General features: G+C 44.9%; 1 protein-coding gene and 1 long non-coding RNA gene across 2 annotated transcripts in view; both read left to right on the forward strand.

Moving 5' to 3' along the window:
- LOC309610117 overlaps nucleotides 1-7,273 on the forward strand; it is a 30,789-nt gene extending 23,516 nt beyond the window's left edge. Inside the window, exon 3 of the long non-coding RNA XR_014233722.1 lies at nucleotides 4,472-7,273. This is a non-coding gene — a long non-coding RNA (uncharacterized lncRNA). The remainder of the gene's footprint in view (nucleotides 1-4,471) is intronic.
- Nucleotides 7,274-13,045: 5,772 nt separating this feature from the next.
- LOC309610061 (tubulin alpha-1C chain) lies at nucleotides 13,046-19,691 on the forward strand. The gene is made up of 4 exons (XM_082352494.1): nucleotides 13,046-13,204; nucleotides 16,011-16,233; nucleotides 16,376-16,524; nucleotides 18,600-19,691. Exons 1-4 carry the CDS (start codon nucleotides 13,202-13,204, stop codon nucleotides 19,572-19,574), a joined length of 1,350 nt encoding a protein of 449 aa, XP_082208620.1. The 5' UTR covers nucleotides 13,046-13,201; the 3' UTR covers nucleotides 19,575-19,691.
- The last annotated feature ends 2,727 nt before the right edge of the window (nucleotides 19,692-22,418 follow it).

Raw genomic sequence — 22,418 nt, forward strand, 5'->3', positions numbered from 1 at the left:
AATGAGTAAAAGAGATGGATGAAAGAGTCATACAGTAGTGTGGGGTGAAGAAAATTATGAGAAGTTCAAGTCTTTGAGGAAGGTGATAGATTAGTTTAACTTCCTATGTCTCTCTGTAAAAGTGGAAAACACAATGAGCTACTTATGTGGGTTAATTAATATAATTTACACAGGTTACAAAATTGATCACACAGAAATTTTGCTCATGTTTGTCGTGATAAGCACCACAACAATGGGTACTTTAAATCCTTCTTGAGCTCCAGATCCAGATCCCCTTACTTACTAGATATACTTGTGTGTTCTGGTGGTGTCCAAAACACTCTCTACTGGAAGGCCAAAAACAATCTCACTTCAGCCTCACATCAAAAAATAAATAAATAAACAGAAGTAACCCCCGCCCTCACCTCCTCTGCTATTTCCTATCATGATTACCAGCCCAGGCTCCAGAGATAGAAAATTCAGAGCCTTTTCATGTCCCTCACTCTCCAATCCAATTAGACACCAATTTCTACAGATTTCTACACTGTAAACACCTCTCAAATCTTGACCCTCCTATTAGGATTGCTCACAGACTGTTGTGAAATAAAATTCATATTATATGACAAGACAAGAAAAATTTAAACAAAAAAATTCTTCCCTGCCCTTTGGCCTCCCCTCTCCCCACTGTGCATTGTGTATCTGCATCATGTGTTGACTAAACCTCCCCAATCAGGCAGGAATACCTGCTCAACCATAAAGAGAAACATTCTCCTGGCATCAGCAAGACAACTCCTTAAACGGTAACATTCCTTCTTGATCTTGCAAGGGGTCACATGACCCACCACAATGACACCTAGGTATAGATTATGTAGACTGTCAATAATACTTCATTTGATGCATAGCCCTCTGTCTCAAAAAACTTACATAACTGTGCCTTGACTTCTAATGGGCAGAACAGTTCTCAGAGCTTTCTGAGATGCTCTTCCTGTGTTATAATCCTCAAATTTGGCTTGAATAAAATTTTCCATTTCTTTCTTAGATCAACTGATTAATTTTTTGTCGAAATTGTCCAAAATCTTAGGAGGTTTACATATTCCAAATTGGGGCATAAGGGAGTGAGGCAGATTGGTTGTGTTCTAATTCCAGGCATAGTGGGAACTAGCTCTCCCAAGTCAAATTCTCACACACCCTTGGATGGCTAAACTCTAATGGGCTTATAGTCTCCAGTTCCAATTTGCACAGGAGCACAATCTGTGGTACCATATCAATACTTGGGGCCTTGTCTTAAAATGCATCTTTAGCCTAGACTTCTTTCCTCAAGATGATTTCATTTTGGGTCTCAGTGTCCTTTTCTGCCACTGGGTTATTGTCAAGCACTCCTAGTTCTACCCAGACTGGATTCCCTAATGTAGACACTTGAGGATCTGGGTTGGAAGTTCTGGTCCCTTCCCACCCTAGGATCCTTATGCTATTGATTCATTTCCTACTTCACTTCTCCACTTGGATGCCTAATGGGCATCTCATCCTTAACATGTCCAAAGCAAACCCTGATCTCCCTGCTCCTTACAACCCTTAAACCCGCTCCTTCCAAAGCATTCCTCATCTTATTATCAACTCCATTTTTCCAGTTGTTCAGGCCCAAACCCTTGGAGTCATTCCTTTTTTTTTATAAATTTATTTATTTATTTATTTATTTTTGGCTGTGTTGGGTCTTCGTTGCTGCACAGGGGCTTTCTCTAATTGCGGCAAGCCGGGACTACTCTTCTGGGGTGGCTTCTCTTTGTTGCGGAGCACAGGCTCTAGGCGTGCGGCTTCAGTAGTTGTGGCACGAGGGCTCAGTAGTTGTGGTTCACAGGCTCTAGAGCGCAGGCTCAGTAGTTGTGGCTCACGGGCTTAGTTGCTCCGCGGCATGTGGGAATCTTCCCAGACTAGGGCTTGAACCCGTGTCCCCTGCATTGGCAGGCGGATTCTTAACCACTGTGCCACCAGGGAAGTCCCCCCTTGGAGTCATTCTTGATTGGTCTTTTTCTCACTACCCAAATCCAATCCATCAAAAACTCCTATCCAGAATCCGGCCACTTCTCATCATCTCCTCTGTAACTACCCCGGGTTCCTGCTCAGATTATTACAGTAGCTGCTTAACTGGTCGCTTGCTTCCATTCTTACCTCCCTACAGTCTATTCTAAGCATAGAGGCCAGAGTGACTCTGTTAAAACAAAAGTCTAATTTTGTCATGACTTTACTCCAATGACTTCCAATCTCATTCAGAGAAAAAGCCAAATTCCTTATGGTGGCCTCTAAGGACCTACGCAGTCTGGACCCCACTTTCTCTAACCTTGTCTTCTACTGCTTTTTCCCTCACTCACACTCTCCAGCCATTCCCTCTGCCTGGAATGCTCTTCCCCCAGACACTCACATGGCTCAGCTCTTCCTTCAAATCAGAGAGGCCTTCTTTGCTACATTAGGTAAAACAGCACTCATTACTCTCTAGCTTTCTCACTCGGTTTTATTTTTCTTCCTACATCGTTTCTCTTCCCCAAATGCAGTATGAACTCCTCGAGAGGCTTTGTCTTGTCCTTAGTTCCTAGTACAGTGCCCAGTACACACTAAGGGCCAGGAAAATATTTGTTGAATAAAACAAAGAATAATGTAATTTTGCATTTCTAGACAATCTTAACGTTTTCAGGGCACTATATAAAGTAACTAAATTGTATAAGGAAGTTTAGAAGCTATATTTTATTTTACAAATGATGAAACTAAAATCCACTCAGTCAGTTGTGCTAGAACTAGAATACAGATCTCCCAAATCCCAATCCAAGGATCTACTTCCGAGGCTGTTTTAAAGCAGGTATTATCCTGCAGATGGGGAAACTCGGATGCAGTACAGCTAGAAACCTTGCCAAAGGTCATGTTATCTACTCACACTAGAAACCAGAATTCCCAGTTCCTAGTAGTTATAAAGGCTCTGAGAGTTTACATTCTTGTCACTGAGGAGTCAATAAAGTCATTACGGGGCTTCCCTGGTGGCTCAGTGGTTAAGAATCCGCCTGCCAATGCAGGGGAACTTGGGTTCGAGCCCTGGTCTCGGAAGATCCCACATGCCGCGGAGCAACTAAGCCCTAGCGCCACAACTACTGAGCCTGTGCTCTAGAAACCGTGAGCCACAACTACTGAGCCCACGTGCTGCAACTACTGAAGCCCGCGTGCCTGGAGCCTGTGCTCCACAACAAGAGAAGCCACCACAATGAGAAGCCCGCACACCACAAGGAAGAGTAGCCCCTGCTCGACGCAACTAAAGAAAGCCCGCGTGCAGCAACGAAGACCTAATGCAGCCACAAATAAATAAATTAATTAATTAATTTTAAAAAAATAAATAAAGTCATACTTCAATATTTTGTTATCCTAATCTTTGTTTCCCCTACCCACAAGTGTCTTTCCCTTTGTGTTTTATTCCGTCCTTGTCTCTAGAGATCAGAATGATTATGCTTGATAAGTAAGTAACCACTACTTTTTCTTTTTTTTAATATATATTTTAAGTATTTGTTTATTTATTTATTTATTTATGGCTGTGTTGGGTCTTCGTTTCTGTGCGAGGGCTTTCTCTAGTTGTGGCAAGCGGGGGCCACTCTTCATCACGGTGCGCGGGCCTCTCACTATCGTGGCCTCTCTTGTTGCGGAGCACACGTTCCAGACGCGCAGGCTCAGTAATTGTGGCTCACGGGCCCAGCTGCTCCGCGGCACGTGGGATCTTCTCAGACCAGGGCTCGAACCCGTGTCCCCTGCATTGGCAGGCAGATTCTCAACCACTGCGCCACCAGGGAATCCCCCACTACTTTTTCTGATACCAGGACTTCGTCTTCTTCAGCTTCCATAGCAACATGCTTGGGGTTAGGCTGTGTCTCCATTCAGGCTGCTATAACAAAATCCCATAAACAGGGTGGCTTATTAACAACAGAAATTTATTTCTCACAGTTCTGGAGGCTGGAAGTCCAAGTTCAGGGTGCCAGCATGGTCAAATATCCAGCGAGGACCCTCTTCCGGGTTGCAGACTGCCATTTTATTGTTGTATCCTCAAATGGCAAGAGAGCTCTCTGGGGTCCCTTTTATAAGGGCACTAATTCCATTTATGAGAGCTCCACCTCATGACCAAGTTACTTCCCCAAAGCCCCACTTCCAAATACAATCACAGTGAAGGTTATGATTTCAACTTATGAATTTGGGAGGATACATTCAGTCCATTGCAGGCTCCCTGGGCCCTGACCAGAGGCCATGAAACCCCTCAGTTCAATCAAGCAAACCAGCATCAAGGAAACAGGTTTCATAACTTGTTAGGTGACCTACATTCCAGGGTGTTTTTTCCCCTTTGAAACAACTTTAGTTTACTATCAGTCATTTCAGGCACAATAAAGGGGAAGAGCAGCCTGAATGTAAAATTTGTTTCTTTGTTTTGAAGACAAAGAATTCCCTCCTTCTCCTTTTCTTTTTCCCACAGTTTGTGAACCTGGCTCTTTCCCTTGGGTTCAGAACAAATAAATGGAGCTGCTGAGGGAACAGGGTAAGCAAGTTGCTTTTTGTAGTTACAGGCTGTTCCACATAACCCATTTACAACGTCAGTAGGGACCACAACTTACCAAAACAGAGAAGTATGTAATTTTAAATGAGGAACTCTTGATCGATCAGAAACAAGCAAAGACCTTCCAGGGTTTCTAAATGGTTTATATTCCTGACTATATTGGAACAAAATACGCTGGAGAGTAAGGAAAAAAGAACACAGACTAGAGGATCAAAATATTAAAGTGCTACAAAAATAGAGTTCTATGAGTACAGCCCATGTCTGTTAGAGCTCTGTGCCAGCCTCTTTCCTTCACTGTGTCTTATAACTGAATGGGATCATTACAGGTTTGAATGATCTGGGGAAATAAACATGTAATTAAAGTTGTAGACATAAAAGTGGTTTCATATTAATGTTTTTGGAGAGAAGACAGTGGTTAAGAAATGAGAGCCTTAAAACCAGACTCCTGAGGAAAGTGGTGAGGATCCCAGAGAGGAAGGCTGGACTACAGGCAGCCTGGGCCGGCATGTGCCTTTAGATAAGTTACTTAACCCCACGAAGCTCAATTTCCTCTTCTGTAAAATGGAAGTAACAGTAGTTTCTACCTCACAGAGTTATTGTGAAGAGTAAACAAGTGAAAGCATGTAAACTCTTCTGTCTGGGGGTGAAAGCCCAGAGTGGTGACACTGGTACTAGAGGTGGAGATGCTGGGGTGGAAGGGTGGGTAGTAAAGGAGTTGGGGGCTTCTATAATCCAAGAAATAAAAGGACTGGAAAAGAAGGCGTTGATTGGGATTGGAGGGGCTAGGAGGTAACCCTTTCGTAGCCCTGAAAGCCTGAATTGGGAGGAGAAGCCAAGCTGGGCTTTTGGGCTTTGGTTGGCTGTGAGGAAAGGATTCATCCAGAAGCCAGGGAATGAATCAAGCTCTGAGATTTAAAAAAAAAAAAAAAAAAAAAGTCCTTTTTATGCCAGAACTAAAGAACTAAGAGAAATGTCCTGACTTAGACTAGTGTGGAAGTAGGGGCAATGGTAAATGTTTAACAACCAGCTGAGAGTGGAGGTGAGAGCCTAATGTGTACTATTCACCAATTTCCATGGTGTAAATACATCTATCATTGTTGATTTCAAGCTACCAACGTGATGTCCAACTGGCTCACAAAATTCCTAAAAATCTAACAGTTGGCTCTAGCAGGCTCTAACACACCAATGAGTAGGAGGACTAGTACCAAAGAATCATAAGGGGTTCAGATTAGGGAGCAGCCCACTGACTTGTAGTGGGAGAAACAGACAGACACTGGAAAAGACCAAATGCTTTCAGCCAAATTAAACTAACTTCCTGAGTAATACGAGACTGTTTTCATCTCTAAATTTCCTAACTGTGTATAATTTATGCAGTGATATTCCCTCGTATTGAGGTACTATTGGACTAATTAGGTAGGAAAAAACAAATACTTAGTGTACTTGAAAACGGCTGGCTCTGTGTCCTGGGAGGAGGGGGAGGGGCAGCTAAAGACATACCAGGAGAAGTGAAATGGGAAAGATTATCCTGAGATTCACAGTCTCTAAGTAAACCTCCCACCATCTCAGCTGCTGGCAAGAAGTTATAGTCACAGGGAAAGACGACTCTCAGAGGCCCTTCCACTTTGGGCTGCCTGGGTGCTTTTCAGGTACATGAATAAATAAAATTATTAAATAAACATTGCTATAAATAGAAAAGATTTCCGGACTCCAGGATATGGTCTACTTACTGGAATAATAGTGTCGATGATTGAGGAATGTGAGTAGCTCTTTTTAATTTTCTGCAAGAGTATTTTACCTGTCTATCCTAAAGGGATAGGGGAGGAGAATCAAGGGAATGGTTATTAATTACAGGAAAGATTAGAAAGAGTTTAGGGTAAGAAGGATTGGCTGTAGAATATAAAGTGGGAATACAGGGGAAACACAACCTACTCAGTTGCTTCATTTGGTCACTGTGAGGAAACGATCCCAAAATACTGTATTTTTAGGGACTATAAGGCAGATGAGAACCAGCCAAGGGATATCTCAGTGGAAATAAGATGTGAAATTTAAGAGATGAAAGCCAGTCCTCTCTGGTAATCTCCTAGAATGGAGCTCACATTTCACCTAAAGAGTCCTGATGGAAGAGAAGGCCAAAATACTGCTCCAGTCATGGGGGAGGAGAACTTCGAAAGAGTGTGTAAGCAAGTTATAAAGGTTGCAAATATTTGCAGAAAAAGAGCAATAAATGAAAGTTAAAGGATCTGAGAATTATTTTTCCCATAAAAGAAAATAACATATTACCTAGAAGATAATGTCCTGCTCTTCTGTATTTACAAGGGGTAAAAAAAAAGAAGAAGAAGAAAACTGCCTCAAAATATACAGTTTTTTTAAATGCTTGTCATAAAGAAGGTGGGTGACTATAACTGCAAGGGGTCCTAGCTGTCCTTTGACGGTCTTGAAAGTAGGACAAATTCTCTTTTTATTTATTTATTTATTTATTTATGGCTGTGTTGGGTCTTCGTTTCTGTGTGAGGGCTTTCTCTAGTTGCGGCGAGCGGGGGCCACTCTTCATCGCGGTGCAGGGGCCTCTCACTATCGCAGCCTCTCTTGTTGCGGAGCACACGCTCCAGACGCGCAGGCTCAATAGTTGTGGCTCACGGGCCTAGTTGCTCCGCGGCATGTGGGATCTTCCCAGACCAGGGCTCGAACCCGTGTCCCCTGCATTAGCAGGCAGATTCTCAACAAGTGGCTTTTCTAGGACATCCTTTCCTTGTGAACTAGAGCCAGTAGCAGGCTAATGTAGGGCCAAGAAGTAAAAGAGGCAACTGCCATTTTAGGCGTTTGTTCTGGGTTCCACCTCTTGTGGTTCAAGGTAAATTATTTCAAGTCTCAGGACCTTATTTCCTACAGTTCCAAATAAATACCCTTGTTAAAAACTTATTTTTGAAAACTCTTTCAAGGCACTATTGGAATAGAAAATATTTGGTTCTAAATTGCTATATGAGCACAAAATATCCCCATACCATTATTATTTGTAACATGTAATTTGTAACTGGACCGAAATAAATTCTTCAGTATTACTGGAATCCTAGCATAGCAATCAGGAGTTAGACTGAAAAAAACCTAAGGTTTGGTTATATCTGAATTCTTTTCTCTTTACTAATGTTGTGGACATCCTATATGCAGTGATTTAAAGCCCAAGCTCCGCGTGCCTAGAGCCCGTGCTCCGCAACAAGAGAAGCCAACGCAATGAGAAGCCCATGAACCGCAACGAAGAGTAGCCCCCACTCGCCGCAACTGGAGAAAGCACGCACGCAGCAAGGAAGACCCAACGCAGCCAAAAATAAATAAATGAAATAAATAAATAAATGTTAAAGCCCAAGCTCCCCTGGGCCAGAGTAGATATGCAACACTTCTTTCCCTAAAGCATTGTAAGACTCCACAACAAAAGCCCCATGTGTAAGTATGTATCTAATGTACTGGTAATTCTTAGAAGACTCGGACTGAATGAAGCATGTTTTTGACTTTGCTCATTTTTGTACAGTTCACGTGTACAGCAGAAGTCTCAAGTCACAGTATTACAGATTATTAGGGCTGGAAGAGGCCTTAGAGATGACCCTGTCCATTCCCCTCATATTGCACACACAAAGCCTGGGGTCCAAGGAGGAGAAATGCCTGTCCAAAGTTATATTGCCAAAAATGGTAGAGCACTAGCTCTGTTAATAACTCAACATGTTTGTGGTGAATTCTGAAAACTGTCAACTAGAAAGTAAGCCTCTCCTCACTTAGTAATTTTTAGACCCATAAAGACCTGTTTACATAGAGGTTAAATTTTTAACTGTCCACCCAGGAAAAAGATTCCCCAACCCCCCCCCCCCAAAAAAAAATCTAACAGGGGGAAGAAAACTTAAATATGGATTCCAATGCTTAAAATGATTTTTTAAAATTAATTTATTTATTTATGGCTGCGTTGGGTCTTCGTTGCTGCACGTGGGCTTTCTCTAGTTGTGGTGAGCGCGGGCTGCTCTTTGTTGGGGTGCCTGGGCTTCTCATTGCGGTGGCTTCTCTAGTTGCAGAGCACAGGCTCTATGAGCGTGGGCTTCAGTAGTTGTGGCATGAGGGCTCAGTAGTTGTGGCTTGTGGGCTCTAGAGTGCAGGCTCAGTAGTTGTGGCGCATGGGCTTGGTTGCTCTGCGGCATGTGGGATCTTCCCGGACCAGGGCTCAAACCCGTGTCCTCTGCATTGGCAGGCGGATTCTTAACCACTGCACCACCAGGGAAGTCCTCAAAATGATTTTAAAATGCAAGAGGATGAATCTTCATCTCTAATTTTGTCTACCACCACCACCTTAGTACCACTTAGTCCTTTTCTATGTGTATGTATTCTGTATTATGTATCTCATTTAGCCCTCGCAACAGTGTATCCACCTATGAATTATATATTATCCCCATTTTATAAGGGAGGAGATTTAGAGACATTAAGAAATTTGCTCAAGGACCCACAGCTGGAAAACAAAACAAAAAAAAGCCAGAATCCAAACTGAAGTAATCAGGACTGCAAAGCCCTTAAACATAGTGTGTTTCCTCAGGGGCAATCTGCTTGAATATGAGGAGGTAGGGAGTTAGAGGAAGAAAAATAAAGGTACTTCGTTAATGAGTCATACGAAAACATAATCTAAAAATAAAATGCCTATTATTTGAAAATTACCACACTGAACTATTCCCATCCAGGTTACTAGTGACTTTTTTTTTTCACACACACACACTGTATTTTATTTTCACAAGAGATGAAGAAACTGACACCAAGCATTGTAAATGGATGACCACAACACAAGCAACAATGATTGCAATTACCAAACACGAAACACACTCATACTATGTCATAATATTGACATTCAGTCCAGTAATCCTCCACTGTAACAGTTCCTTTACTTTGCAGTGAAAATTGATTTGTATATTTTTTGCCTCTGAGTCCTTGTGGGATTTGTTTTTTTTATTCAAACAGAAAGTCACAAAAATTATAATCATCCTCATCAGTTCACTCAGTCCCATGTAATTAATTTTTTTTTCATCTTGATCTTTTGTTAGCACTTTTATGAATTCATCAGTTTTCCATTAGAGTTCTGAAAATGCTTATTCATTCAGTTCAGCAGTATAGTCAGTTCCCAGAAACCTGTACTTGTCAGAGTCTTTTCCATGAATTCCTTGAAGATGAAACTCTTTTATAGGAACATTTTTGCAAAAGCATCAGAGTACACCCAGAACTGTCTGTAAATTACTAGTGACTTCTATGTGGCTAAATCCAGCAGTCATTTTTGAGTTCTCCTCTTGCTTGGCCTACTGGTAGCGTATGACACTGCTGATCACTCCTTGCTTGGTTTCCAGGACCTCACACTCTCAGGTTTCCTCCTAACTCATTGGCTGTTCCTTCTCAGTGTCCTTCATGGTGTCTGCTTCCTCTCCCAGAACTCAATCCTTGGTCCTCTTCTCTCCAATTTCTATACTCATTCCCTTAGTGATCTTGTCCCATGTCATGACTTTAGGATGGCACTGAGAAGTATATCTCTACCCAGATCTCTCTCCCTTGAGATCCAGACTTTCATATCTAGCTATGTCCTGGGCGTCTCCACCTCTACGTGGACATCAACATCTGGACTTAACGTGACCAAAGACAAACCACTCATGTCATCCCCCTCCAAGCCTACCCCATTCCCAACATTTTGCATCTGTTGATGGCAAAACCATCTCTTACTCATCCAGGCTAAAATCCTGGAGTAATCCTTGGCTTCTCTTTCCCTCACATGTGAGCCTTCAGGAAATCATTCTGGCCCTATCTTCAGAATGTAGCCAGCTCTAACCACTCTTCGCCACTTCCTCTGCTACCGCTCTGGTCTGAGTCTCCATCATCTCTCAAAAGGATTACTGCAGTGAGTTATCATCCTGCTTCTACCTGTGCCTTCCTATAATCTATTCTCAACACAACACAAGAGGGATATTTAAAAAAAAAAAAAGGTAGTCAGGTCATGTCCCTACAATGTTTTGAACCCTACATAGGCTCCCCGTGTCAGGGTTAAAACCACAGGACTTTGTAGTGGTTTACATGAAGCTACAAGATCTGGCTCCCATTGCCTCTCCAACCCTCATCTCCTACTATTCATCTCTTCCAGCCAAGCTGGCCTCCCTGCTCTTCCTTCCAGGAACACTCTTGCCTGGGGGCCTTTGCTCCAGCTGCTCCATGTTCTGGGACCACTCTTCTCCCAGGTAGCTACTTTGGCTAGCCCCTCAGGACCTTCAAGTCTTTGTTCAAATCTCACTTACCATTAAGGCTAACCTTGACCATCTTGTTTACATTGCAACCTCCTCCCACGTTCTCCCCTCCCAACACTCTCATTCCACTTTACTTTGCTCTGTTTTTCTATAGCACTCATCACCTTCTAACAAATTATATAGTTTACTTATTGTGTTCATTGTGTGTCTTTCTTCCCTATCCTCCTCTAGAACATTCACTCCATGAGGCAGAGATCTGTCAGTTTTGTTCATAAACTTTTTTCCAAGCACCTAGAAACTGTGCTAAATATATATTTGTGGAATGAATTAAAAAGTTGGAAAGCACTAATTAAGACTAAAATATCTAGCAACAGACTAAGATGCTAGTTATTCCAAATTTCAGAATATCCTGCCACACAATAGGTGCTCAATGAGCATTTGATGAATGAAGGAACTATGTACTGTAATTTGAAAAGGAATCTCTGCACATATTTCCACAGCCTCCATTTTGTGTGTATGAGTTGGAGTGTATCTTGACTTCTGCCTATTCAGTATCCAAAACCTATTTTGCCTTTTTCTACTTCAGGAAAAAGCCCTGTAACATATTCTACTATTCAGTCACTTTTGTTATCTTTCTTTCTTTCTTTTTAATTGAAGTATAGTTGACTTACAATGTTGTGTTTCAGGTGTACAGCAAAGTGATTCAGTTATACATACATATACATCTAATTTTTTTTTTTTCAGATTCTTTTCCCTTACGGGTTATTACAAAATACTGAGTACAATTCCCTGTGCTCTACAGTAGGTCCTTGTTGGTTATCTATTTTATATATAGTCGTGTGTATATATTAATCCCGGCCTCCTAATTTATCCCCCCACCACTTTCCCCTTTAGCAACCATAAATTTGTTTTCTTTGTCTGCATCTGAGTATTTCCATAAACTCTGTCACCCAGAGATGGCTGCGGAATTTAAGAGCTAGGATAACATGATGAAGCTGCAGAGAAAGAAAAACAAATGAAATAAAGGACGCTTCTGAGGAATGAACTGTTGCAGGGATGGTCAGAGTGAAACTGAGCAGCACCCTTTGGGGCCCTCCCGGCTTCAAAAGCCCCTCCGTGTCCCCTGTTTCTTATCTGTAGAAAAAAGAAACCCAGGCCTTTCCTGAGTTCCAAAGAGCAGGCCCAAGCAGTTACTGATTAGGCCTGATTAGAGTCACAGGACACCTAGTTCCTCCTGAAGGGATAAAGATAACAACAGCCTGATGCATATCTTTGAGTTGTTGTACAGAAACTAAGACCCCCACCAAAGTGGAGGATGGTAAATACAAGCCAACCACAAGCACATAGACCCCAGGCTAATATTATAATGAACTGAAAAACAAAACAACAACAAACCTGCTTTTGCACCAAGTGGAAGGAGGTTGCTGTTAGGAACCAAAAGGTTCATTTAAAAGAAGGTAGGTAAATAAATAAATAAATAAATAAATAAAAGAAGGTAGGAAAATGAGTAAAGAAAAGCAACAAAAAAAGGTGAGAAGTGCTCGCTTCGGCAGCACATATACTAAAATTGGAACGATACAGAGAAGATTAGCATGGCCCCTGCGCAAGGATGACACGCAAATTCGTGAAGGGTTCCATATTTTTATAACACTGAAAAATTAAAAAAAAAAAAAAAAGTAAGAAAAAGGGCTTCGGGCCGGTTCGTGGTAATTAAGACCTGGAATGGGGAACCAGGCCTTCTCTCTTGGAAGTCCCTCAGCTGCGAGGGGAGCGGGCGACGGGGCCCCGCGTAGGCCGGGCCCGGTGGGTAGCTGTGCTGCTGGGCCGCCCCTCCAGGGTCCGGGGTCTGGGGCCCCGGGGGCGGGGCAGGCAGCGGGAGGAGCCACGCTCCTGGGGCTCCCGCTGGGGCTCCCTTTAACTCGGTGCCTTTTTTCGCTTAGGCGTTGCCCTCTGACGCCTCCCGCACCCACTGAGGGCTGTGCAGACGCTTCGCCTCCCTTCTCCTTCTAGTCACCGTGTCCACCCTCCTTCCCACCCCACCGGCCCATTCTCCGGCCCCAGGATGCCTCCTCCCCTTCCGGGCTCTTGTGGCTTGTTCCGTAGAGTTCGTTTCGAACTTTTGAACCCACCAATCAGCGCCACGCGCCCCTCCTCTCTCCGCGGGCAGGGTAAAATCGGGCATCCGGCCGGGGACCTTGGGCTCGGAGGCGGGGCCGCGGAGGCCAGGGCGGGTCCGGTGACCGCCCTTCCGACACGTGGCCAGGGTCGGGGTATATAGGATCCCTCGGGGCCGCCTCCTCTCTCACTACTTCTCCCCCGGACTCCTTGGTAGTCCGTCAGTGGGAGAGCTTCGTGACCGTCCCCTCGCCTCCTCCAGCCCCGCAGAACCCTACAAGTCTCAGTCATGGTGAGTGGGGTCCCCGGGCGGTGGCGTTGCGGGGAGAGTGCGGAGTCCGAAGGGGCGTCGGGACCCCAGTCCACGTGGGGCCACGTTCCGGACGCCTCCAGGCAAACTGGCTTCTGGTGGCCATGCGGAAAGCCGAGTTCACCCGGGATACTCCTCTTCCGGCTCGAAGACGCGGCCTGGGCGCTGCCCTCGGTGGAAGTGGAAAGCCCATTTATTTGATCCTAGATAGAGGGCACCCATCCCCCCAGGGCCCGCTACCGCTCCAGGAAGGCCAGGGAGCCTTCACACTGGCTCCCAAGGACTTGTGAAACCTGAAAATCCCTCCCATTTCCGCAAATGATCTCACTTTCCCACTGCCTTACGCACAGGACCCTGGAGCATCTCGTGTGCTCCCGCACGGTAGTTGCAAACATTTCTAGGCGTTGCCTCTCCAGCGCCCTATGACTCGCTGCTGAGTCATCTGTGGCCAGACTCTGGCGAGAGCTTTCAATTGCACCATCCTCACCTGTTGTCGGGCTCTGGGGAGCGCTTCCGTTCGCACCCATCCTCACCTGTGGCCGGGCCGGGGTGGGGTGGGGGGGGAGCGCTTCCGTTCGCACCAATCCACCTGGAGGGATGTAGGCAGGCTCCTCCTTTTAAGGGAATTACTGTCACGTTGTTTAATCCTGCATTTCTCGTGTTAATTTAGTGGGGTGTTTATAGCTGAAGCTTTCTACTTACAGGTTTTAAAAAAAAGAGTCCATAAAGAGAGATTTTCTTATATAAAGTCACAGAGTAAACTAGTACTGACAAAGTATTCTTAGTTTTAAAGAAACCTCAAATTACGCACAACTTGAGTATTTTCTATATAGCTTCCAGAGGTATTGGAAACAAGTATCTGAGGAAATATCTGTTGGAAGTCTACCTTAAGTAGGCCGTGTGTATCAAATGTTTCAAAATAATATCTTTTTAAAAAGCAATGCAGTGAATAAATAGTTACCTCTTTAGGGACTACCACAGTTATCAAACGTATGTCTGACTGTAACAACTTGCTTGAGTGCTTTTTACCAGACAAGACCAAAAAGATACTGGTAAAAACGTGTTTCAGAAAGTAGTGGGGTAAGACAACTATACCCCAATTAAAAAAAGAAGAAGAAAAAAAGAAAGTAAGAAGTGGGACTGTTTAAAGGGCAGGAGAGCAGCAGTAGCAGCAGACCTATTAAGGCAAACACTGGTTAGATTAATAGTTCTTTTGGTTTTTTTTTTTTTAAACAAGGGACAGGGGCTGCTTATCCAGTTAAGGCTAGACTAAGTGACTCCATCACCGGTGTCTCACTTCATCTCCCGAGTGGCCAGGGGAGAGTGGAGGGCAAGCAGTGGCCACAGTCTAAACCATACCGTTGCACAATGAAAGAAACTCAAAAGGCTTCAGTAGAAGTGCTTCATTAGAATGACAGGATCATCTCAGATACTTTATCTCCTTGGGACCTGGGGCTGTCATGGACAGATCTCTGGTTCTCTCCTGCTTTCTAGGGCTGTGGACTGTCCAAAGTCCAGTTAAAGGTAAACATGATGCAGTTTTAAATAGTCATGGGTTCATTAGAACAAACAACTCCCCTTTCTCCCACAGCTCTAGAGCTGGGCAAGGAGAGGCAGGTAATAGTGAGCTTGCTGATGAGGTCAGCAGACCATGATTGTTTTATGGGGAGTGTAGGTGAGAAGGAGGGGACCATAAATCAAAGGTTGTGAGTGACTGGGGTTTTTATCTTGGGTTATGAAACTAGGCCCTTTGAGATCTGAGGTGGTGTTGAATTTTCTTTAACTAGATTCTTATTAGCAGTTTTTAAAAACTTGAAACCCTCTTATTTGGTGTTGATATTTGAAAGACCTCTGTCTCCAAAGCCGCTAATCTGATTTATGATGGAAATACAATAAAAATCCTTTTATTTTTTCTCTTAAGTCTGTGGGTATAGATTCTATGTTCACTGCCTTATTTTACTAAGCAGAAATGAGTTTGGTAACATCCTAGCATCGTTACATTTTTGAAATTATACATGTTTCCACCACATCGCCAGAGATATATGTACATTCTACTAGAAGACAGCTAATTTCTTAAACTATTAATTAAGTCTTGGTGACACTTCTAGCTTTTATTACCATGTGTCTCCGTCCTCCTCCCACCTTCCCCACCACTCTCCCCTCAAGATGCATTGATAGTGAAGGAAAATGTTTTTCCTTAAGATTAAATTCTTCCACAGGGTTAAAAGGCTGCCTCTGACCACAGTTTTTAAAATACAGGTAACTGCTGCTTATCTGTTGTTTTCTCCATGAGTCATATGGCTGTAGTTTGCTGGTTTAAGCTGGTTTTAAAGGGAGAGGCAGAAGCTCTTATCTTTAAAGAATAGGATTAAAGAGGGACCAGAATGAGCTCTAGTTACACAGTCATACAGAGAATGAATCAGAGCTGGAAGGAGGAATTTTGCATGCCTTTAAGGAATCAGAAGGCATATTTCCCAGGAGTTGGGGAAAATCTATTGCTAGAGCAGCTTGTGTCATTCTGAAGGTAGAGACCTGACCTTGAACATCTAATGTGGCTACAAAGCGAAGGTCTGGTCCCTGGTCTTGCCTAGTAGTTCATTAACATATCTATGGTTTTCCAAGCTATTTCTCTGAGTTAGGCTGTTGCTTGTGAAATAGTCCCTGGGCAGGAGTGGCCTCCAGAAAGGTGCTGATCTCTTCTGAAGGTTAATAGTCATTTACGGTGAATCATTCCTAAATGTCCCATCTGATGTGTCATATTCTGTCATTTCATTTCTTCCTCTCACAGCGTGAGTGCATCTCCATCCACGTTGGCCAGGCTGGTGTTCAGATCGGCAATGCCTGCTGGGAGCTCTACTGCCTGGAACATGGCATCCAGCCCAATGGCCAGATGCCAAGTGACAAGACTATTGGGGGAGGAGATGACTCCTTCAACACCTTCTTCAGTGAGACAGGCGCTGGCAAGCATGTGCCCAGGGCAGTGTTTGTAGACCTGGAACCCACGGTCATTGGTGAGTTGACCTCAGTAACCCCAATGAGATCCCAGGGGTCTGGGACAGGAGGTGTGTCCTGGGGGCTCCACTGATGCCCTGGGGTCGAGCAGCCTTGTGCAGGTTGTTAGTGATGGGTGGCTGCTTCGTTTTCCTTTTCCAGATGAAGTTCGCACTGGCACCTACCGCCAGCTCTTCCACCCTGAGCAGCTCATCACAGGCAAGGAAGATGCTGCCAATAACTATGCCCGCGGTCACTACACCATTGGCAAGGAGATCATTGACCTCGTCTTGGACCGAATTCGGAAACTGGTAAACACAGTACTTTATTTAAAGTAGATGAGAGTTTTCTCTTACAGTTTTGAGAGACCAAACTACAAGAGTCATTCTTTGCACACTAAAATGAGCTTTATACTGCCCACTAAATAACCGGACTTCTAAACCAGATGGTCCTGAGTTATGGGACAACTATTTGGGGTGGGGATAGTGTTCTTTTGCCTCTTTCTGTGTCTTAACAAGGCAGATTTGGGCAATTTCTCATTCAGTGAGGGCAGTTTACCTGAAGTCAAGGTGAGTACCAGGACACCTTAACTGTTTTACTGACATTTAAGGACCATTAAACATCCTTGTTCATATTAATCAGGCAGCTTCCCGGCTTCAGGCTGAGACATCCCTTTTTAGGTCATCTTAGTCACAGTGAGTAGGTGGCTGACTGGCATGTAACTAATTGATCAAACTCATAAAAATTGGACTGCTGACATGTTATTACAGAAAGTTCATAGCAAAAGAAGCCAGTGTAACACTGACTAGAAATAGCTGACCCTGGAAACTTCCAACAACACTGAAAGTGGAGTCAAGGGAGCTCCCTTGTTACAGAAGCAAGTATAAGTCATTGGAACTTTGAAAGTATTAAGATATAATCACAAAAAAAGCAGTACCCTCGTTTTCCTCCTAGGGCTCAGGGCAGTGTGGACTGGCCCTGGGGCAGAAAAATCTAAGGCAACTATTCACGTCGGTAAAGTTGATAAGTGTTCTGTTCGGATCATTTTAATTAAGAGTCTGGCAGTCAGATGACTCTGCTCCTTAGGCATGTGGGCAGCTTGTAAGTGATTAAAAATCAAGAATGAAGGCCTGGGTGGAATAGCTTGTCGGGAAATCACATTATGCGAAGCCCAGCAACAACTGGTCTATTCTAAGAAGAATGGCCTTACATCATTCATGGCTTCATACTTTTTCAGATGTTTATCATAGTCTCCCCAGCAAAACTGGGCTAATGGTTCCTATGTTTGCAAATCAAGCTTCAGCTACAAGTACTGACTTGGAAATCAGGACCTGCCTTTAGGGACAGATAAACCTAGTAAAAGCCATTGAGGGTTCTGGAGTGAAGTTCATTAACTACCAAAACAATTGCATTTGTCCTTGGTGTGATTGCTGTGTCCACATGAGGCTTAATGGGTGAAATTGGTAGACTAGGGTCTACCCTGGCATTGATCTCATTCAGAGTATGGACCCACAGGAGAAGTGAACTAGGGGCTCAGTAGAGAATGTCCACAAATCTCTGAGCACCTTGAGAAGTGAAGATTGTCAACAGAATACTTTGTTTGAAATGACAAAATCATCCTTTCATACAATAGCCAGAATAGCTCAGTTAAGTGGTGGAAAGCCCCAGTGACACAAGGACATGGAATTGTGACAGTAAATCGCCTTTCCCAGAATGAATAGACTTTCTGGTAACTAGTGCTTGCTGTGCCAAGCACTGTTCCAGATACTCATTTAATTCTCAACAACCTGAAGTAGGTTACTATTCTCCTCATTTAATAAACGAGAAAATTGAGATTGAGAAATGAATTTGGTCAAAGTCACACGGCAAGGAACGGGTAGAGCCAGATCCAGACCCGGCCTTACTCCAGCACCGGGGCATTGGATCTTGGCTATTCTGTTGTGTTCCAGCTCAGAAAGCAGCTGCCGAAATCTGTAAGACATGCATTGTACGGGGCTGGTGGTCCCAGGCCTGCTGTTGGTAGCTCTCCAACTGATAAGAGGTTGCCTTTGTTCTGCGGTCACAGCAAGGGCACCAGAGGTTGCCCTCCCAGTCACCAAAACTTGAGCCCTGCATTCATTCCAGACCTCATGATTCCTCTGCCTGCAGAAGTGAAAACAGTTCATTTAAAATAGCCTTTTAACAGATCCCCTCCCTCCAGCTCCCAAGAATTGATTGTGAAAAGTTTCTCTGAATCACTTAGCACTTAGAAGCTCTTTAGGACTGCTTTCTTAGCAGGTATTGTTCAGAAGATTTTTTTTAAAGATCTCAGTCAATGTGATTATGGATTCAAAGAAGTCATTGCACCTTTCACCAAGGCTAAAATTAAAACTCCTTTCTTTTGCAGGCTGACCAGTGCACAGGTCTTCAGGGCTTCTTGGTTTTCCACAGCTTTGGTGGGGGAACTGGTTCTGGGTTCACCTCCCTGCTGATGGAACGTCTCTCTGTTGATTATGGCAAGAAGTCCAAGCTGGAGTTCTCCATTTACCCAGCCCCTCAGGTTTCCACAGCTGTAGTTGAGCCCTACAATTCCATCCTCACCACCCACACCACCCTGGAGCACTCTGATTGTGCCTTCATGGTAGACAATGAGGCCATCTATGACATCTGTCGTAGAAACCTCGATATTGAGCGCCCAACATACACTAATCTTAACCGCCTCATGAGCCAGATTGTGTCCTCCATCACCGCTTCCCTGAGGTTTGATGGAGCCCTGAATGTTGATCTGACAGAATTCCAGACCAATCTGGTGCCCTATCCCCGCATCCACTTCCCTCTGGCCACATATGCCCCTGTTATCTCTGCTGAGAAAGCCTACCATGAACAGCTTACTGTAGCAGAGATCACCAATGCTTGCTTTGAGCCGGCCAACCAGATGGTGAAATGCGACCCTCGCCATGGTAAATACATGGCTTGCTGCCTGTTGTACCGTGGCGACGTGGTTCCCAAAGATGTCAATGCTGCCATTGCCACCATCAAGACCAAGCGCAGCATCCAGTTTGTGGACTGGTGCCCCACTGGCTTCAAAGTTGGCATTAATTACCAGCCTCCCACTGCGGTACCTGGTGGAGACCTGGCCAAAGTACAGCGAGCTGTGTGCATGCTGAGCAACACCACAGCCATCGCTGAGGCCTGGGCTCGCCTGGACCACAAGTTTGACCTGATGTATGCCAAGCGTGCCTTTGTTCACTGGTACGTGGGTGAGGGCATGGAGGAAGGAGAGTTTTCTGAGGCCCGTGAGGACATGGCTGCCCTTGAGAAGGATTATGAGGAGGTTGGAGCTGATAGTGTTGAGGGAGAGGAGGAGGGTGAAGAATATTAACCTGTCTGCTGTAATTTTACACTCTTTGTCTTGGGACTGTCTTATTTGTGTTCTGTGGAGCTGCCCATTGTGGCCCTATCTTGTCAATAAAAGTGATATTTCTGTTTTCAGTGTCAAGCTGTATCAGTAAATATTTGCTCTGCTTATTCAAGGCCAGTTTGGGATGGAGGAGGCTGGCAGTTTCCATCTTATCATTTGCTCAGTGTTTCAAGTGGCTTCTGTGTACTGTGCCAAGGGGTTTGTCTATTTCACTTAGACCTGAATTGATGACTGGTTATAAAATCATTTTGTGAGGCAACAGGCTCACATTGGGCCAGTGTTCAAACTTCAATGTGGATGTGAATCTCCTGCAGATCTGAATCTGTAGGTCTGAGGTGAAGCTTCAGATACTGCCTTTTTTCTTTTTTTTTTAAAGCTCCCAGGTGTTCTTGGTCGGCTGAGACCATATGTGGAGTAGCAAGGGGTTAGGTAACATAGCTAATAAATGGTGGAGCCAAAATTCAAGTCGCCAGCCAGGCTGCCAGAACTATTGCCGTCATTATTCATAAAATATTGGAGTCATATGGGGAGGGCTTGGAATTGTGCTGATTTATTCCATACTTAGCCAAAACCTACAATGGCAGATAAGATTGTGCTTTAAGAAGTTACTGCTGGGGCTTCCCTGGTGGCGCAGTGGTTGAGAATCTGCCTGCCAATGCAGGGGACACGGGTTCGAGCCCTGGCCTGGGAAGATCCCACATGCCGCGGAGCAACTGGGCCCGTGAGCCACAACTACTGAGCCTGCGCGTCTGGAGCCTGTGCTCCGCAACAAGAGAGGCCGCGATAGTGAGAGGCCCGCGCACCGTGAAGAAGAGTGGCCCCCGCTTGCCGCAACTAGTGAAAGCCCTCGCACAGAAACAAAGACCCAACACAGCCAAAAATAAATAAATTAATTAATTAATTTTAAAAAAATGCTACAGTCCTTAAAAAAAAAAAAAAAAAAACGAAGTTACTGCTTGGGGACTTCCCTGGTGGTCCAGTGGCTAAGACTCTGTGCTCCCAATGCAGGGGGCATGGGTTCGATCCCTGGTCAGGGAACTAGATCCCACATGCCACAACTAAGAGTTCGAATGCCACAATTTAAGATCCCAAGTACTGCAATGAAGACCCGGCACAGCTAAATAAATAGAAGTTACTGCTTGGAGAAAGTGGAGCAGGCCGAGACACAAAATTACAATAGTTTCAGGTTGTTATGGTGTTGGTCCTTGACCCAGTGTATGTCATTGGGAATATTTGAAGTAGGGGAATAATAAGGAAAACTGAAGGAATGTGTGTGTAAGAAAGATTGGAGAGGAGAGCTCCCTATTTCGGACCCTCTTCCGAGAACCTGTTGGAAGCAGTGTGGTTCTTGAGGGGGGGGCAGGAGGCAACTATGAGAAGATGAGGGTGGGGGAAGAATGCACATGAATTTGCGGGTGGCTGGAGAGTTGGTGATTGGTGCTCAGGGACCAGTGGTGTGGCCTATAATGTTGAACCGAGCAATGAAAAATGACAAGGATGATCAGAGGGCCAGGTCATGCCGAAGGGAGGAGCCAGCTTTGGTGCTTAGGTCCTGGCCTGAGAGGGGAGGCCAAACAAGTGGCAGGAGGGGGGAGCTGGGTGCAGACCTGTTCACCTGAGCTTATTCCGATGGTGCTCCGTTACCATCTTTCTTTTCCTCCTGGTGTTTTCACCTCTTACCCATTGCTCACCTCTGCCCCCTTAGTCTTTAAGGAGAGCATTTTATTTTTTTTAATATTTATTTATTTATTTGGTTGCACTAGGTCTTAGTTGGGGCAGGTGGGCTCCTTAGCTGTGGCATGTGAACTCTTAGTTGCGGCATGCATGTGGGATCTAGTTCCCTGACCAGGGGTCGAACCCAGGCCCCCCTGCATTGGGAGCGCGGGGTCCTATCCACCGTGCCAAGGAGAGCATTTTAAAAATGAACATTCTGGGGCTTCCCTGGTGGCGCAGTGGTTAAGAATCCATCTGCCAATGCAGGGGACACAGGTTCGATCCCTGGTCCGGAAGGATCCCACATACTGTGGAGCAACTAAGCCTGTGCGCCACAACTACTGGGCCTGCGCTCTAGAGCCCGCGCGCCACAACTACTGAAGCCCGCACGCCTAGAGCCCGTGCTCCGCAACAAGAGAAGCCACTGGAATGAGAAGCCTGCGCACCGGAATGAAGAGCAGCCCCCGCTCTCCACAAGTAGGGAAAGCCTGCGCACAGCAATGAAGGCACAGCAACGAAGACCCAACGCAGCCAAAAATAAACAAACAAATAAATAAATAAAATGCACATTCTGGGAATTCCCTGGCAGTCCAGTGGTTAGGACTTGGCGCTTTCACTGCCAAGGACCAGGGTTCAATCCCTGGTTGGGGAACGAAGATCCTGCAAGCCATGAAGCACACCAGAAAAAAAAAAGAAAAGAAAAGAAAAGCACATTCTGTCTCGGAGCACAGCACAGCTTCCAGCCTGTGCTGTTTCGACTTTGTGCTTGGAAGGGTCTTGCAGCATTCATCATGAGAGCAACCGTGGTCTTATGCCCTTCAGGGCAAGGCCCAGCCCAGCCCCATCCTTGAGTACAAAGTCAGCTATTGCTACTCAAAATGATGGGCCACATTCCTTCTGCAGCCTGAGCATGGGAGTTCTGGGGTGAAAATGAGCCTTGGAGTGGCTGGTCACCCCAGCTGTACTCAGAGACCTTCCCAACCTGGGGTATCTGCTGATTGCCACAGTGCGAGCTCTGGAGGGAAGAGGACATTCGGGTGTGAGAAGGAACAGATAAATCATCCAGCTTCAGCTGGGCATGATACCCCACAA

Source organism: Balaenoptera borealis, assembly GCF_965194805.1.
Source record: "Balaenoptera borealis genome assembly, chromosome: 13".
NCBI lineage: Eukaryota > Metazoa > Chordata > Mammalia > Artiodactyla > Balaenopteridae > Balaenoptera > Balaenoptera borealis.